We start from the raw sequence: 16,775 nt of genomic DNA, 5'->3' as shown, positions 1-16,775 counted from the left end.
GCCCCTCAGCAGAAGGGGCTGAAAGCTCAGCTTTGCAAAAATCCAGCTGAACTAAGCAGGGATCCGCCAGAAAATAATCTCAGACGTGGGGTCCAAGTAACGCCGCTCCAGAGAAAAATAACTGTTACACAGTGCTCCTAGGCAAGGCACCTATAAACAGGATTTTGTTCCCGTCTGCCGCTCTCCAGCACTTTGTGGCTCGGGAATAGGTTGGACGCCGCTCGGGGAAAGCTGTCGGGGTTGGGGAGGCGGCAGTTCCTCCGGCAGCCCGCGTTTTGACTTTTTTAGATAATTACAATCCAGAGAAGAGGAGGAGGGGGAGAAGCAGGGGAAAAAAAAAAAAGAAAAAAGAAAAAAAAAAGGGAAAAAAAAAAAAAAAAAAGCCACACACTCCAGTATCTTAAAATAGCGAGCAGGGAGGGGAGAGGATCGGCGGATCCTCCCAGCGCGGCGCAGGGTAACAATGGTGCTGGCGGGGAGCAGCGGGCGCCCTGATTGACAGCCCGAGCCTCCTAAAAAAGGCCGCGGAGCGATGGGAGCGATGCTTATCGGCGGCTTTATATAGCGGGGAGCCGGCGCCGCGCAGCGCGGCCCAAGCGGCGGGGACAGCGTGGACACAGTGGGGACAGCGGGGACAGGCTCGGCGAGCCGGGCGCCCATGCGAGCCGGGCGCGGCTCTGGCCGCCCCGCAGGGGTCCCGCCATGCACGGCCAGCCCCAGCCCCAGCCCGGCCCGCAGCCCCCGGCGCGGCTGCCCGCGTCCGGCCGGCCCAAGGCAGGCAGGAGGCGCTACAAGACCTTCATGATCGACGAGATCCTCTCCAAGGAGACCTGCGACTACTTCGAGAAACTTTCCTTGTACTCCGTGTGCCCGTCGCTCCTGGTCCGGCCCAAGCCGCTGCACTCCTGCGCCGGTAAGCGTGACCCCAGCGGTGCCCGCAGCGGGGATGCAGCGGGCGCGGAGTCGGGGGTCTCGGGCGAGCGCCTCCTGCATCTCCCACTGCGTCCCCCCCAAACCCTGCCTGAACGAAGCCAAGCTTTCACACTCCTACCCCGCTCCCTGGGTTTGCCGCGCTGGGATCGTTGTTAGTTACTATCAGTAACAGCAGCTATCAGTTCGTTACTATCACTTTTTAGTTACTCTCAGTGTGTAGTGGTGGGGTTCAGCCCAATCCGGGGTGTGCATTGGAGCCAATATATCAGTGCTAATGATAATGAGTTAAGGAGATCTACAGGAGTCCAGCTCCTGTGCAATCGTCCTTCATCTCATGCTCATTGAAACCTCCAGTGTTTTTTTCATATGTCTTTGTGAATACAAAGAAATTAATAGAAATACTGTGAAAAGGAAAAAAAACATCTATAGAGGCAGAGTTTTTCTACTCTAAATTCTCTTTTTCTTTGAAAGAACGTAGGTTATTTCTAACAGCAAAGATGGGAAAATACTTCTAAAGATTTTGCAGACACCACAAATAAATACGCACAAACGGCTCTGCCCTGCACAGGCAGCGCAATGAGCAATCGGGTCTTGACCATGGGCATTATAAAATTTCACAAGCAGGATGGTCTAATGTGGGCGCTTAAAAATCTACATGAAAAGTAAAAATAGTATTCTTAGAATACATTCCAGATTTTAAAAAATATTTTTAAAAATCCCTTTTTCTGGTGAAGCAGGCAGTTTTCCAGATTTCTGTTCTTCCCATAAGGCCATACTTCCAATGGTGACACATAATGTGTCAAGAGAAATGAGGTGATGAAACCGCAACTTAAAAATGCATTCTTCAAAAAAATCTTACCTATTGAAAAATATTGGTAAAGGACTAATTGCCAATAAAAATAATACCTATTTCAAGGTCATAGAATTATATTTTTCCTCTTTCTCTTTGCTGGAAATGTTCATTTTGCCCTTGTATTAGGCTGTGTTTAAAACCTCAATGCCTGTCCTTTGGCTTAGATTTGCTGGTTTAGTTTGAGGTTTTTTATTGTTGAATATAAATAAGAAGGATCTTTTCAGCTCTTACCAGAGCTGTGCTGATAGAAAACTTGCTGTTAGCTAGTTTTACCCTAAGAGTTTGACAAGTAGAGTAAATCCTTGCTCCAAGCATAAATCTTCCTTCAACCTCAATACTTATTTTGTAAATACTAGTTATTAAAGATCCAGGAGGAATTAGGAGGCTGGATCAGAATTAAGACCCATGATGACCAGCTTTTGGGAAGAAGTTGCATGGACAATTTGATTCTCCATCAACATTTATTTCATCCAACAGATTTGTGCGTGACATCCCTTGCCTTCCCTAACTAATCGCTGACATGTTTTATATAAGAACTAGTTGTTAATCAAGATATTGCTGACAAGGGAATTTTTGAGAGCTGATCCCTCACTACTGCGTAGTGAAATTCAGTGCTTGGCCAAAACGTCCTGAAGGGGTTTGGTGTGTGGCAGTGACGCACGAAGCGCCTGATTCTGCCTGCAGACCTCAATCCACCAGGGTAAGGACACCAAGCCTCTTGGCTTTTCTCTCTTTCTGTACAGAAAGAAGAAGAATTAGAAAAGAAAGTCCCTTTAGCACCCAAAAGGAATATTAACCTCGATATTATCAGTGTCCAGAAGCATGTACAACTACCTCAGCATAAAAATTACAGTCTGAAAGTCACCTAATAGATCCTCGGGATTTTGGATGGGTGAGGTGCTTCCTAGCATCTGGTTTGACTCCTACCACCCCCTATGGAAAAAAAAGAGGGAATTTTTTTAAATACACAGTTCTGGGTCAATTATAGCAAGCATTGTCTTTGCAAGGGTGATGTATATTCAGTAAATAATCATTAATAATCCTCTTATGATTCAGCAGTGGATTGAGAGTGATGCTAGTGAGTCTCTTGTGGTTACTCTTCAATTAAAGTCTTATTTCTTTTTGTGCCTGAGATCTTTAATGAATTTGCCCTCAAATTCTAGCCCAAGCTCTGGCCTGTGTCCCTATGTCAGTCCAGGTTGTGAATATCTGCCTCTATTGGACTAAGCTGTATGGAATTGCAGCATTTGTGAAGTGCAGAGAGAGATTTGCTTGTGGAATTAAAATCACAGGGGAAACTACTATCAAGTCCACACTTCCAAACTGTCAGATTCTAAGCTGTATAGGCCTAATTCAGTTTTTATGTGTATTAGGCAATGGTTTTTTGTTTTTTTTTAATGAAAGGAAACTATTGGCTAAGAAATGGACAATACCACAGAAATATCTAAATGTGAAAGAATTTGAAAAATATCCAATAAAAATCTGTAACTAAACTAAACTAAAGTATAAAACCAAACTCACAAAGAGACACACACAGAGTGAAAATAAACTAAAAAACTTCTCCCAAACTACTTGGGGGCTAAACACTGCAGAAATATAGCACTATAGAAATACTGTATGGCATTTAACTTACGGCCTGAGTTTCTTTTGCCTCCAGAGCTAATCAGGAAGGGAGTGAGCACTTAGTCTCTTCATGATCTAAGAAAATGCATCTTAACCTAAACCACAGAGATTTGTTACTGTACCATCATAGCTTGGACTTGGGAGCATTTGAAACTGATGGAGTGATGAGTAATGGGTTACTCCAGCTGAACATCGCCTCAGTGGCTTTTTCTCAAGGCAGGAGTCAGGGTTTGAGATGTTTTCATGGGCTAAACAGTTAATATTTCTTTCATCTTGGGTGAAGTCAGAGAAGGCTGATATGGCTTTATAATTTATTTGGAGCTGAAAGACATAAGATGTTGTACTTGTGCCGCGTGTGTGTACAACATCATCCCTGGTTAAGTGAAGAGAGATCAGAAAACTTTGCTAGCCCAACAGAAAAGAGTTTTTCTTTTGGCTCTGATGAATTGCTGAATATTTAACTGAGTGCGTCTGAATTGGAGCAAAACAGATTTGTCAAGTAGAGGCAGAAGGAGGTGGAAGAAGCATTTGGGACTCTTCCGGTGAATCTTGAGGTCGAAGATTGATATTTTATTTGTGAGGAGCGTTTGTCCGGTCCAATGCAAAGCTAATGCAATGTCGCCTGGGAGATTCCCATTGAAGGAGAGCTTGGAATGAACCCCAACCCATTTTTTTTTTTTTTAAGAAAACTGCAATTCCCTGTGAAAATGTTCCATCATTAGTTTAAAGTTTGGTAATTGAACAAGTATTTATGTTTATTGAGCCAAAAAAACAAGGCTAAACCAGTACCAAATCTGTAACAAAATGCTCGTCTGGCTTCAGAGCCGTTATGATTGAAATTTTAAAGACTAGAAATATTTTCAGATGGTGATTAATGCCACTTTGTTTTATGACTTTTTGGGCTGTGATGCCTGAGTGAAAATAATATATATCTTGTTTCATGATGCTTATATTTTATTGGCTTTTTGTATTATGTCACCATTGATTAATTTGTATAAGTAAAGATACACTGTTCATATGCTTGGTTTGTTATGGTGATTGCTGACGGTTGCTTTTTCACTGAGCCAAGTCCTACAGGAATCAATTTTCAAATTGCAATTTAAAATTTAGTTTTTCAATTAAAAATATTTGTAGGCAAGCCTACTCCAATTCTAATTTGTTTCCTCTATTTTTATTATGTTGGTTTAGTGATAGATTTAGAATCCAGTTGCCTTGTTGGTAGTTTTGGGCATGGTAAAGAATCAAAGGACACTGTCAGTGCCCAGTGTGACAAGGTCAAATTAGAAAAGCTCCTTATTTATCAAAGAAACTAAAATAGTTCAAAAATGAAAACTAGGCTGGGGTGGGGAGGGGAGTAGTGTGTGATCCCTGGTCTTAGTGGAATTTGTGACATTGCGTGTGAGTAATCAGTAATATTCGTCTTGGATGGCCTTTTAAAACTCTCCAAATGAATTGAGATGGCTGGATTAGAAAGAATCGCGTTGCCTTCAATTGCAGAGTTCAGTTATTTCAGCAAAGTTGGTAATACAAATTGTTAATTGTCTGTGATGTGTATTCATTTGTACCAGGCCCTATTCCAGCTCATTAAAAAACCCTCAAATTTGAATGTATCCTAGTGGTTTATAATGTAAATCCTAATGAGCAGCAGAGTAATTTATGTCTATGCCAAGGTTTTTTACTAGTCCATATCTCAGGTAGGGGTGTGCTGATTTCTCTTCAATTGCTATACCAGAATAACACCTTGTAAGGCAAAAATATACCTTGGATCAGTGTGGCCTTGTTTATTTTATGAAAGAATTATCTGCTAAGATATAAAATATTTACCCATGTTTTAGGGCAATTGTGCTGAAGAGGATTCTACTGCTATATGTGCATTTAAAAGTGTTGTAACTTCAGGAAGTAAATGCAATCTTAAGTTTCTCCACTTGTTTTTATTTTTCTTTTTTAAAAAAATTTACTACTCTTCTTGCTGGTCTATGCAAAAAGTTTCCTTTAAAGAACATTAATTATTGTTATTATTATTATTTGCTCTCTTGAAATAATTTTTGGGATTTTTAGTTTGGTGATTGGATTTTTTGGTTTGTTTGGGTTTGTTGGGTTTTTTTTTTAACTTTAAAACATTCAGGATTTGTGTGGTTTGGATTTTAAAGTAGGCAGGTATCTAATATAGAATTGTTCAAATCTTGAATTCTTCTCTTCCAGTTCCATGTCTGTTTTCTGTTGTTTTATCTTAGGATGAACTTGGGAGCTGGTTATTCCAAAGAGGTCTTTTGAACTGTCATCCTCATATAAATGATATTTTCTGGATTAAATTCAGCCTTTGGGGAATCATTGCTTGGGAGATAAACTATGAGATGTGGTACTTCTGGTCCTCACCTAGTCTCATTGGCATTTTTAGGAAACCATGGTGAGAAAGTAGATTTGTTGTGAATTAAAATAGCTCAGTTTTTATGTGTAACCTCACAACAAAGGATTCCTTCTAATTATCTTCTAAAAGGCCTTGATACAGGCAAGGCTTGATTTTGCTGTGGGATGTTAAAATTGGGGTGAAAGCCATTTCTGTTGCTCAAATACCTGCTGAATCTTTTCCTTTACATTGAATAGATTTTGTTATGGAATTCCTGGGGGAAGGCAAAATGCTTGGGAAAGAAAAAGGGAATCCATGTAGTGCCTGTGTTCCAGAACAGGGAAAAATGAAATGCCATCCATTCATCCTGCTTCCCCTCCGGAACATGACAGCTGGATAAGTCCCATTGAATAAAGCTGGTGTGGGGTGGTGGGGCCACCTTCTGCCAGGCTCACTTGGACTCGCGCGCGTCCTGCATTCCCCGAGCCTGGCATCTGCTGCTGGGCTTGGACTGTCATCCCCCAGGACACTGCTGGGAATGCAACGGCGTCCCAGGCAGTAGTGCAAGGTCTCAGAAAGAGTTTTCCTTCTGTGCTGTGTGAAGTGAGTGCTCAGGAGATCTACATGTCTTAAACGGCTCCCGAGTACATGAGAAAAACCTGTGTCCCAAAACGTTGAGGGAAGCAGGCCAAAATGAATCTGTGTGTTTGTACGAGAGGTGCCAACCTAAATTGCAAAGCTGAAAATGTCTCCGTGTGGAAATCTGCATTGCTGCCAAGGCTGTTTGGGATTTTTGCTGATTATTTGTAAAAACATAAGAATTAAAAAAAAAGATACTTTAAAAACTGCCTGCATTTATTTGGTTTATCTTGCAAAGATCAATAGAATTCTATAGTTGAGTAGTAAAAAGTAAAGGCAAAATTAGAAAGGAATTCTAGTAATCCTGAGAAATACAAAAGTGTTTCCTCTCTAGATGTCTTTGGTCTAGTATTTGTGAAGCTATTGAGTATTTTTAATAGCCATAAGATAGTTCAGATATGACATTTCTGCCTAGAAATGGCAGAAGGTGCAGTCACAGTTACGCTGCTGTTTCTGAGCATTCCTCTGAAAACCCAGAAAAGTCAGGGTTTCCTGTCAGGACTGTGTCTCTGCTCCTATAGTAGGATTTACTCAGCTGCAACATTGGGAAAATCTGAGTTTTCTCAGACTCTCCAAAATTCCCTGTCTATTTTAGCCCTACAAGGGAAAGCCTGTCTGTGGATGAGGAACACTTTATTAACAGAGGTAAATGAAACAAACCTATGAACTGAAATGGATTCCTCTGTAAGTGCTGTAGACTGGGCACAACAGTTAATTTTAAGGAGCCTAGTGTTTTTCAGGGGGGCCATCTTGGGTTTTAAGTGTTTTGATGTCCTTAGCAGAAAATCTAGTTCAGAAATGCCCAAAAGTGGCATATAGGGGATAATAATTATGACCTGGGTGATGATAAATGGATACTTGAAGAAATGCCTGTTAAATTTTTTCTGTTGGATCACATGCAGTACTAGATGTGGCATTTCAGAAGGAAACGTGGATTTGAATCTGGATTTGAAAGCAGATCTCAGGACTGAGCAGAGAAATCTGTCTCTAAAATTTCAGTGGTAGATACTAAAATATCTGTAACAAAGACTGACTTTTGCTGTCTTATCTCGGTACTGTTAATAGCAAATAAAAGGATTTCATGAATGGCAAAACTGCAGCGACCAAACCAGAAGATCACACCCCAGTGATTGCAATAAAACCTATTGTGGCACGTAATCAGCATTGTGGTTGTGGTTGGGCATGAATAAGCATTGTGTAGGAATGCTATAATAGGAGGCATTAATGAATCTGGGATTCCACTGGGAAAATTGACACCTACGCCTCATTTTCTAAAGCCTCACAGCTGGCACTGAGTTTAAATCCATCTGCACAGTGAGTTAAGTTTAAATGTAGCACTTTCGTTAGGTGTCCTCAATTTGGTCACTGCTCATGGAGACTGCACAGTGCAGACTGAGTGCCAGTATAATTTTGAGGACTTTTATTTAACTTGCTTCTGTAGAATGCAGGAAAAGACCATCTCATCCTGTAGAATCAATGACACTCAGCATTGCTGCCTTCAGGACAAGCTGGTCGTGAACAGGCGCAAAAATCCTCGCTGGGCAAGGTGAGGAGAAGGAACTGAGACTGTTTGGAGCTGATGTGTTGTGTGGAGCTCCTGTCACTCCACCCGGCCCAGGGAGCAGAGCAGGCAGTAACTAAGGAGACTTTGGTTTTTTTCTTCTGTTGTGTTGAGCAGTACATTTCTTTGCCATCTGGGTGCGGTGACGGACAGCTCCCTGGATCACAGCTCTGGCAATGTATGGATCGGGGCATTGATCCACCTTCAGGATGGATTTTCTGCTGATAGGAGTGTTGTGAGCAGGTTTGGGTGATGGAACAAAATCTGCGCCCATCCAGCTCAAAGTCACTTCCATGCCCTCGGTGCAGGCCTGTGGGGAAGGCAGATTTGCATGGAATGCACACAATGGATGGCAGAGCCAGAACTGATCATCAAGTCAGGAACTGAGCTCTGGAGGCACTTGCTCAATAGAGTGGCTTAAGTTTTTTTCTAAAAAAACTGCTGGGCTGGAGAAAGGTTCTGCTCTGGTTGCTCAGAGAATTTAGTTACTTGATTCTGCTGATCGGTTTCTTCTGCCCAGCCTTTGGTAAGTTGTCCAGTGTTAGAAGTGACTGTAGCCCTGCTTGAAACATTGGAAACCTGGGTTTGCATTTGCAGGCCATGTACAAAATCTCATCATATCCAAGTGAAAATAGGAGAAGTCAGAAAAATTGATCTTTTGGATTGCTGGTAGATTGAAGAAATAATCATTATGTGTCCTTTTCAGTTCAGAACAAGAAAATGTAATAAATTTAGCTTGACAATGGAGAGGTTTAAAAAGGGTGTGTATGTGTAAGACAAATCACAGAAAATACTCGATCAGGAATGAAATACTGAAAACTTATCTTCTAAAGGCTGAAGCACAACTTTATAGCACTTTCATTTTTACAAGTCGTTTGGCAAAGCAATGAAGTTACTTTCAGTATTGCAAAATTTTATTTATTTTTCAAGGAGAAAAAGTAACAACCAAACATTTTCAGTCATTCCTATGTAAGAATTGCTCCAGCTAGATGCAGAACCCAGAACATGTTCAAGAGCTTCACTTTCTAGGAAGCAACAGTTCCTTGGAAAATTTGGGACTTATTTTGTGATCTCACTTGTATTTGTGCAAAGTCTATAATAGAATAGTATCACAAGGACAAGCTAATGGGAGCTGAGCAGTAGAAGTCTGGTGTTATCCAGTATTTCTTGGGTTCCCAGGATTGTGGGAGAATTTAGCTGAGCGATTTCTAGCCCAGAATTCCCAAAGCCACATTTTTATGGCATCTTTAAAAATACAGAGATTTGGTATAGGACCTGGCTAAGACAGTAATATGTAATATTTTCCATTTTCCAGTATTTTCCCTTTTCCTCTCATGCACCTTTACGTTTTCACCCATTCTTGGCCAGAACACAGCTCAGAACACCACCCAGATACCAGCTGCAGGTATTTCAGTTGTTTGGGAGCAGCTGAGATCCATTTAAGTAACTAAAGAGAAGGGTGAAGAACAGTCTTTCAAAAAAAACCCCATCTTCCTGAATATGAATCTCTGTACTTCTGCTCAAAATCTTTGGACTGCAGGTGGCACATCCAGAATACTTAAGCTCTGTCTAAAACACAGAACCTGAAAGAATCTTAAGAGACAAATCTCTTTTTCATTTTTCTCTTCTAAAAAAAATCATACCTTTTCTTTTCTTTTTTTTTTAATGAATGGAAAAAAAACCAAAACCACATTTTCCAGAACTTCCCATGCAACAAAATTACAATTCCCTTTGGAGATGTGATAACAGAAAATTTGCAAATATATGGTCTTTTTCTGGTAGCATCAACCTTTCAGTGACCTTAGTGTGTTTGGATATGAATGTTCAGGTCTTATCTTGTAAATTTTTTTACATGCCAGTGGTTTCTATTCATGTAGTTCGTTGTCTGACTCCAACAGGATGACTTGCAGAGAAGGGGATAAATTGGAAGTATTTATATTTGCCCTGTATTTTGGATAATCTTATTATTAATTTTTTGGATTTTCATCAGAATAGGAGAGTTTTCCATGTAATCTCTAGATAATTTTTAAATACTTGGCCGCCCTTTGCCTTTGGATATTTCTTTTAATGATTATTTTGCAAGTCACAGAGCAGTTAATGGCTATGTTTCCTGCCAGTGAGTTGTTTGTTTTGGTTTTTTTTTTCGAACTGGGATTTATTTCACCTTACAGGGATTGAATTTCATCTGAATTTAATTTTAATAGTCATCTTGAGAATTAATGTTGAAGCAACAAGTTCCTGTACCTTTGAGTGTGCAGGTGCCTATTGCCACATCCAACGCAGAGCTGCCTACGTTGATCCATTGAAAAACAGAGCTCTGTTGTGTGAGCACAAAGGATTGAAGCCTTAATAAAAACATGTCCTTTTCTTTTAGAAGATGTGCATGATATGTTTCTGGTTACTTAAATAGGGATTCTATGACAGATTAATCTGTCACCTTTGAAATGAAATTAGCAGTAGTGGTACTTTATTATGGAAAACGTCACCTTGTATGTTGCACGTAACATGATATGCCTTATGGAAGGCCTAGTGCTCTGGATGGTGTTTGATCCTGTGGCTCAAAGAGGAAAAATATGAAAAGAAATAGAAAACAGTAATGTAATCATTGATAGAAAAAAATTATAAGACTGAAGCAAATGGGATTTTTTTGGCCAAAAAAAATTTGTGAGTGTTTGTGAACGCATTTCACTTCACCCTTCTGTCTGTTTTGTTCCAAGCCTCCTCTTGACAGCTTTGCTAACAGTTCATTTTGTTCCTGTGGTGACTAAGCTATGGAGGAGCTTATATTTGGAGGTTTCTGTGGATAGTACCAGGAGGTTTGGGGCTCAGCTGTTTTGTGCTCTTGGCTTTCCTTGAACAGGTCTGGTTTAGGTGGCTCCATATGGTGAAATTCTCCACCGAGGATCAGGGTGCTGTGCCAGAAGTTAAAAGGGTTGGTTTCACCTTGTTGCAATAAATTACAGAGCAATCATAAATGATAGGAAGGAGTTTGATGAAGTGGGTGAGGAACAATTGATGGATTACTTTAGTTAAAATTACTTAGAGCCCAGTCCAACTCCCACTGAAGTCAATTAAATCGTAGCTGGATCAGGGCCACAATGAGTCAAATTCAATTATGCCTTAGCTGTAAACATTTTAAAGCACATTACTTTAAGGTAGTTCGGCACTTAAATTACATTAAAACAAAAGCATTTATGAAATCCCAACTGATTTTATTTTATTTGTACAGCCCTATTAAAAGCCTTTTTCTTGTGGCTGAGACAGAGACCTCTTTGGCTGGTGCCTAATCCCCAGAGCACCTGTCTGTTGAGAAGAGATGTCTCAGCCATTGGTACTGTTGATGAATTTGTCCGTCATGGACTTGATGCTGAAGTGATTGCATCAGAAAAGGCAGCAAAGATGACTGAAAGAAGATTGTAGAAATCCCACTGCTGTTTCATCTAATTGTCAAGATTTACAGAGCTTACTTGTGTAAGTATCAGCTCATAAATTAATGAAACTTTTTTCATGAGCTAATCACAAATTCCAAAGCTGAAATGGTTATGGGTATTCATCTGTTTCTCAGCTGAACAAAGTACAGCATCCAAAATATTATTTAAAAAGAAATAATCTACATGATAAAATGGTGGATTTAGAAATGAGTTCAAGTATGGCAGTGTTTTCACCAAATTGGGCAGATTATCTTTTAAATCATTATTATCTTTTAAAATGTAATTCACTTGGCTCCTTTAAGATGATTTATGTATTTTTAATACATTCAGGATTCATTCTTTTTGTTTATCATCAGAAATTTTCCTCCCTGTCCATTTTCCATCAGAGCCAGGGGGCAGCTCTGAGTTGCAGATGTAGGGTTTCCTGGCTTGCATTTGTCTGTCTGTCTTGGGAGGTCAGAGCTCCACATCCCAAGTGCCATCCCATCAAAACCTTGGGTTATGGCAAGCTGTGCAGACAGCAGGGAATGTCTGTGCACTGGGATCATTCCCATCTCTGGGTGAGCTAAATTTGTCTCTGCACAGATGATCTCCCAGCCCATGCCAAGTCTGCAGGTGTAGGATCGATCTGGCTTGGTCTCTGTCTTTGTAGCAGTTGTGCTAAGATGAAAGATAGGGCCTGATCCTGATTTTCATGGCATGACATCGCTTTGGCTCTGTGAGAGGTTCTTTGTAGAGGATGGAGGTGCTGGACACATGTGGAAATGGAAAAGATGGATTTGACTGCATGCCTAGCTGGCATGGGAGTGCTGGAATGTCTTATTGCTGTGTACTTGGCTCCATGGACTGAGCTTTGGTCTGGAAAACTCAGTTTGGCAAATCATTTCCCTTTCTTTTGTGCTGTCACAGGTTTGTAATTGTTTTGTCCTTTTCTGTTTCCCTTGTTTTCTATTAATAGTAGGATCAATTAATAGCTTCCACTGTCACATTCTACTGAGTTGGCAACTATGAAATAGAAATTTGGCCTTCAGAAAAATTATACTCATCCAGCAGTTTTAATGAGGAAAAAGGACAGAACTGTGATAAATCTTAGTACAGGACTTCTGTGGCACATACTCAACCATGGAAAAATACTGTTCCTTTTCTTCCCTGTCACGGAGCAAAACCACTGCCAGGAGAGCAATGAGACACTTTGGTGGCAACTGGTGACTCTATGGCTTTAATATGTTTGAAAAAGCTGATTTCTGTGATCCAGGCCTTATTTCTCCCTTTTCAGCATTAGCACAATTAATCATGATACAACTTGTAAAAATGCATTAAAATCAGTTGGCAACTTTTTAAAACCTGAGCATTGCCGTTCCCTCCTCACAGACACTGCTCAGCACAGCCTTGGCTCACCACCAAGCTCAGCTTTGGGGGCGCCTTTGGAAAAGCAAATCCATCAATAAAGCTCTCACCTGCTCGTGGTTTTTATCTCTGAGCTTCCACCCACAAAACAAAAGTGGTGCTTTCCTGTAGTAGATCACAGGATAGAAGTTCTTTGGCAGTGAAGGATACTGAGAAGCCTTTCATTCATCACAGTGTCTTCATGGTGACTTCAGTTGAAGAAAACCTTTCCTGTAGAAGAAATACCTTGGGAAACCTCCTGATAGTTCTTCTAGGAAGTAGAGCCAATGCTGAATTTCTGAGTACTTCAGGTGTGATTTTGCCCTGTGCAGGGCTGGGAGTTGAACTTGATGGTCTTTGTGAGTCTCTTTTAACTCAAGATATTTTTGATTTTAACTCCTTGCTGATGATTTGCTGGGACGTATTCCACTCTGAACCAATCATGCCTATGAAGCATTCACTGAGTATTTCTTACATATGGAGTAAATGATAATGGAATTGCTGCTACCACCCATTGCTGCAATGTTAACTGAAAAATCCACCCAGAAGAAAGTTAAGTGTTCATTTCCAGTACCTGGTATGTAGTTTTAGTGTAATTTAAAATATGGTGGACTATTAATTTGTCTTCTCAAAATGTTTGTTTTCCCCAAAGCCAATCATGGGTCATTTGCCTCCAGTAATTGATACCAACAGTGGAAATATTTGTCGAGTTGATGACAAACTTAAGTGTTTGACATATTATCAACTCTGTTAACCTGGAGCCAGTTTACACCTCAGGAGTAAATTCAAATATACACCTCATCTAGTTTTTCTCCACAAGGATTTTCTTCATTGAGGTGTTTCACTTGTTACAGCTACCAGTAAATCGTGGGGCTTAGGTACTTTTGCCTGCTGCATGGATGTCCAAATACTGCTTTTCTCGGGACCTCTGGATTTTCCTTGTGTCCCCACTTATTTTCTCCTTTAAGTCAGTAGAAGTTTTGGGTGTGTAGAAAAAGAAAAGGAATTGCATCAGACTGCAAATAAATGACCATTTTCTGAGCATTCATTTATCTGGCAGCTTGGGACACGCTGTGTTGGGAGCGGGGATAACTGAGTGGAGCTGCGTTTTGCAGAGCCCAGGGAAGAGCTGAGAGCTTTGCAGGCAGCACTTTGTGCTTGGGCCATCCGTACTTGCCTTTGTCCTTGAATTCTTATGTGATATGGAGGCACAGTTGAATTTCTCATCCTTCCCATTTTTTAAAGAAAAATGGTGGTTCTTTACACATTAGCATTTTAAATTCCTTTGCTAAGAACTGCAAGAGAAGCCTGAAGTCATATGGTCAGTGGGGACTGTGTATGTTTAACTATGTTCTTCATGAGTATTAGTTACGTACAAGTAAAATCCTGTTGTTTTTTCCCAGCAGAGGGAATTTTGTAGGGAGGGACTTCCCCACAAATCACTTTAAGATAGGTGTTAAGACAAAACAGTGTTTATTATTTTGCAAGAGTTTCAATTCTTTCATCACCATTTTTTTTCCATCCTTTGTCTCTTACTGGATTTTTACACTCAGTCCATGCCCTGTAGGGATTTTCTTCAGTTTTCTTCAGTTTGCTCTTTTGCTATCTTCCTTCTCTTATCTTCCCTTGAGCTCTTTGTTCCCTCAGCTCAAACTGCACCTGAGAATGTTCGAGTTCAAGTCGAACTTTTGAACCCATGATGTCAGGTTGGTTTGGAATTAAGCAAAACCAGTTTGCCTATCCCTCACTGTAAAAGGGTTAATCCTCTAAACTATTGAGAGACAAGGGCAGGGAATTGTGAAAGGAGCCCCTGTTTTATAAGCATTTGTATTGCCAGTGCTTGAATGCCCGTAATAAGCAGGTTGTGCTGTGATTAATGACTGTGTTTTACATGCTGACGATGGATGATGTGTCTCATTGAAGAAGCCATTTATTTTTATTCAGACTCCTCACCCCAGCAGCCCTGAAAAGTCCTGGTGGGAGTGTGTTTCATCCTCAGCAATTTAATGAAAGGTGACCAACAGAGAGGAGAAAATAATTTAAATTTGCCTTTCCCTTGCCTCCATAAATGTGTGAGAAGACAACTCATATAATTATTTTTTCATATGGGATTTTTCTTTTTCTTTCAAGATTCTTATTTTGTTCCCTCTGAATTGGAAACAAGTAGGAATGTGTTGTCATTCTGAAACTTCATGCGTTTGGAAGGAGCAAGCTAATCAAATGCCTTAAACTTTGTTTTCTTAAATTTATTTTTAATAAAAGACTAAAATAATTTGAAATATTTAGGTATTTGAGCCAATATTTGTATCAGATTATAAGTTTCTGATTTTACTGCAGTTTCAATTGCACTTTGCCCTCTACTTGGTCATTTTGTATGTGTAAAGGATGTGGTGATGAAGTGTTTGTGGTGGTTGGAATACACAGAGCGGACACAGAACTCGCCTTTTTATTAAACAACTATGTATTTATATCCATATGGATTCAGCATTGCATCCATCTAAGTTCAAGTTTTTAACTTCTGTAGAATGGCTTTAAGTAACGAGGAAAAAGACTTTCAAAAGTACTTTTTAATTAATTGGAGAAAATCTGTTTCAAGGCATTGAAATGGGATGCAGCATCCAAGCAAATCTTTCGAAAGCTCTACATAAAATTAATGCCCTTGGATCTCCTTCCCGTCACATCTCCTGGGATGGAAACACAGACAGCTCTGGGCAATGCATCAATACTTCACCAGAGAGGAAAAATAGGATTAAAAAAAATTAAAATTGAAACAGTTTTTCATATGAGGTTCACCAATTGTGAATAATAGGCTCTTTAGAGTCTCAGAATTTAAAAGCTCCCTCAGAACTATCACACGATTGCTGAGCAGAGCATACCAATTCCCATGATGGGTCAGCAGTGTTGGGTGTTTTCATCAGAGAGCAGTAAATGCCAGTAATTGCCTAAATTCTCTGGACAGCTTAATAACATTCCAGGTGGGATACACCCCCTATTTCAGAGCTTAATGAAAACAGTCAATGTAAAGATTTTGTCTGTTTGCATGTGGAAATGCCAAATCTAACATATGTTTCATCCCAGCAGAGCCAAATCAGAGTCTGGTAGTGGTGAGATTTGGGAGATGAATAAAATATTCCCTGCAGAATTATTTAGATCAGCATCATGTTAAAGTTGGCAGGGACGGCTGATCCTGGGCAGAATGTCTTTCTTGAGTGAAGAGAACTTTTTTAAAATTGAGCTTTAAAAAGCTATTTTTGTTGGAAAAGCCCCACGCTCTATCTGTGCCTGTTATTGGAGGAGTTCCCCTGGAAACATTACTGCTTGTGCAAGAACAGGACACACGCATTGCTTCAAAATTAACATACATATTAATGGCACATTGAGGAATTTCATCATCGTGTGACACAAAAGAGGGTTCTCCACACAGCACTCATGCAATGTATTACTGGGCAATGTCTGCAGCGAGCTGGGACATAGCAACATCTCTGCCTCCTCTCATGGCTGCTGTTGAGTCCTTTCCAGACCATATCACTGGTGTGGTTGGTGTTATTGCCCTCATTTTGCATGTGGGGAAAACAGAAGTCCAGTGGGCTTCAGGGAGTTGGCTGAGACTGACCATTAAGGCAGTGCCACGGATGGAAATATTGTGCCTGAGATCCTCTTTCCCCAAAATCTACATCCAAGTGAACAGAACTTTGTTCATTTGTTTCTTTTATGAGACAGAGTAAAGTTGATGGGAATATGACAATATCCCCATTAGCCTGGAGCTGTTTCTTATGCTAGTGGGAATTATACACCTACCTACACGTGAAGGGAAGAAAGGGCTGTGTTGTTTTTTGCCTATTTTGTAACTGGCATTGGAATGAGATTATGAAGCCCCAACATCCCTGTGGAACACAGCAACGCTGCGTTTCCCAGTGACAGGGGTGTAGAAAACTCGGAGGAGAATCTATGAATGATTAAACCAGAGGTGGGTGATAACCAAAGGTTTGACTTCAAATCTTA

The 16,775-nt window shown here is 40.4% G+C and overlaps 1 protein-coding gene across 1 annotated transcript in view; it reads left to right on the top strand.

Moving 5' to 3' along the window:
* The first annotated feature begins 427 nt into the window (after positions 1 to 427).
* Positions 428 to 16,775, top strand: part of BARX2 (BARX homeobox 2) — a 32,332-nt gene continuing 15,984 nt past the window's right edge. The window contains exon 1 of the mRNA XM_038161582.1: positions 428 to 913. Coding sequence (XP_038017510.1) covers positions 703 to 913 — 211 coding nt within the window. The 5' untranslated portion in view covers positions 428 to 702. The remainder of the gene's footprint in view (positions 914 to 16,775) is intronic.

This window comes from Motacilla alba, chromosome 24, assembly GCF_015832195.1.
Source record: "Motacilla alba alba isolate MOTALB_02 chromosome 24, Motacilla_alba_V1.0_pri, whole genome shotgun sequence".
NCBI lineage: Eukaryota > Metazoa > Chordata > Aves > Passeriformes > Motacillidae > Motacilla > Motacilla alba.
This window is presented reverse-complemented; position numbering and strand designations above follow the sequence as displayed.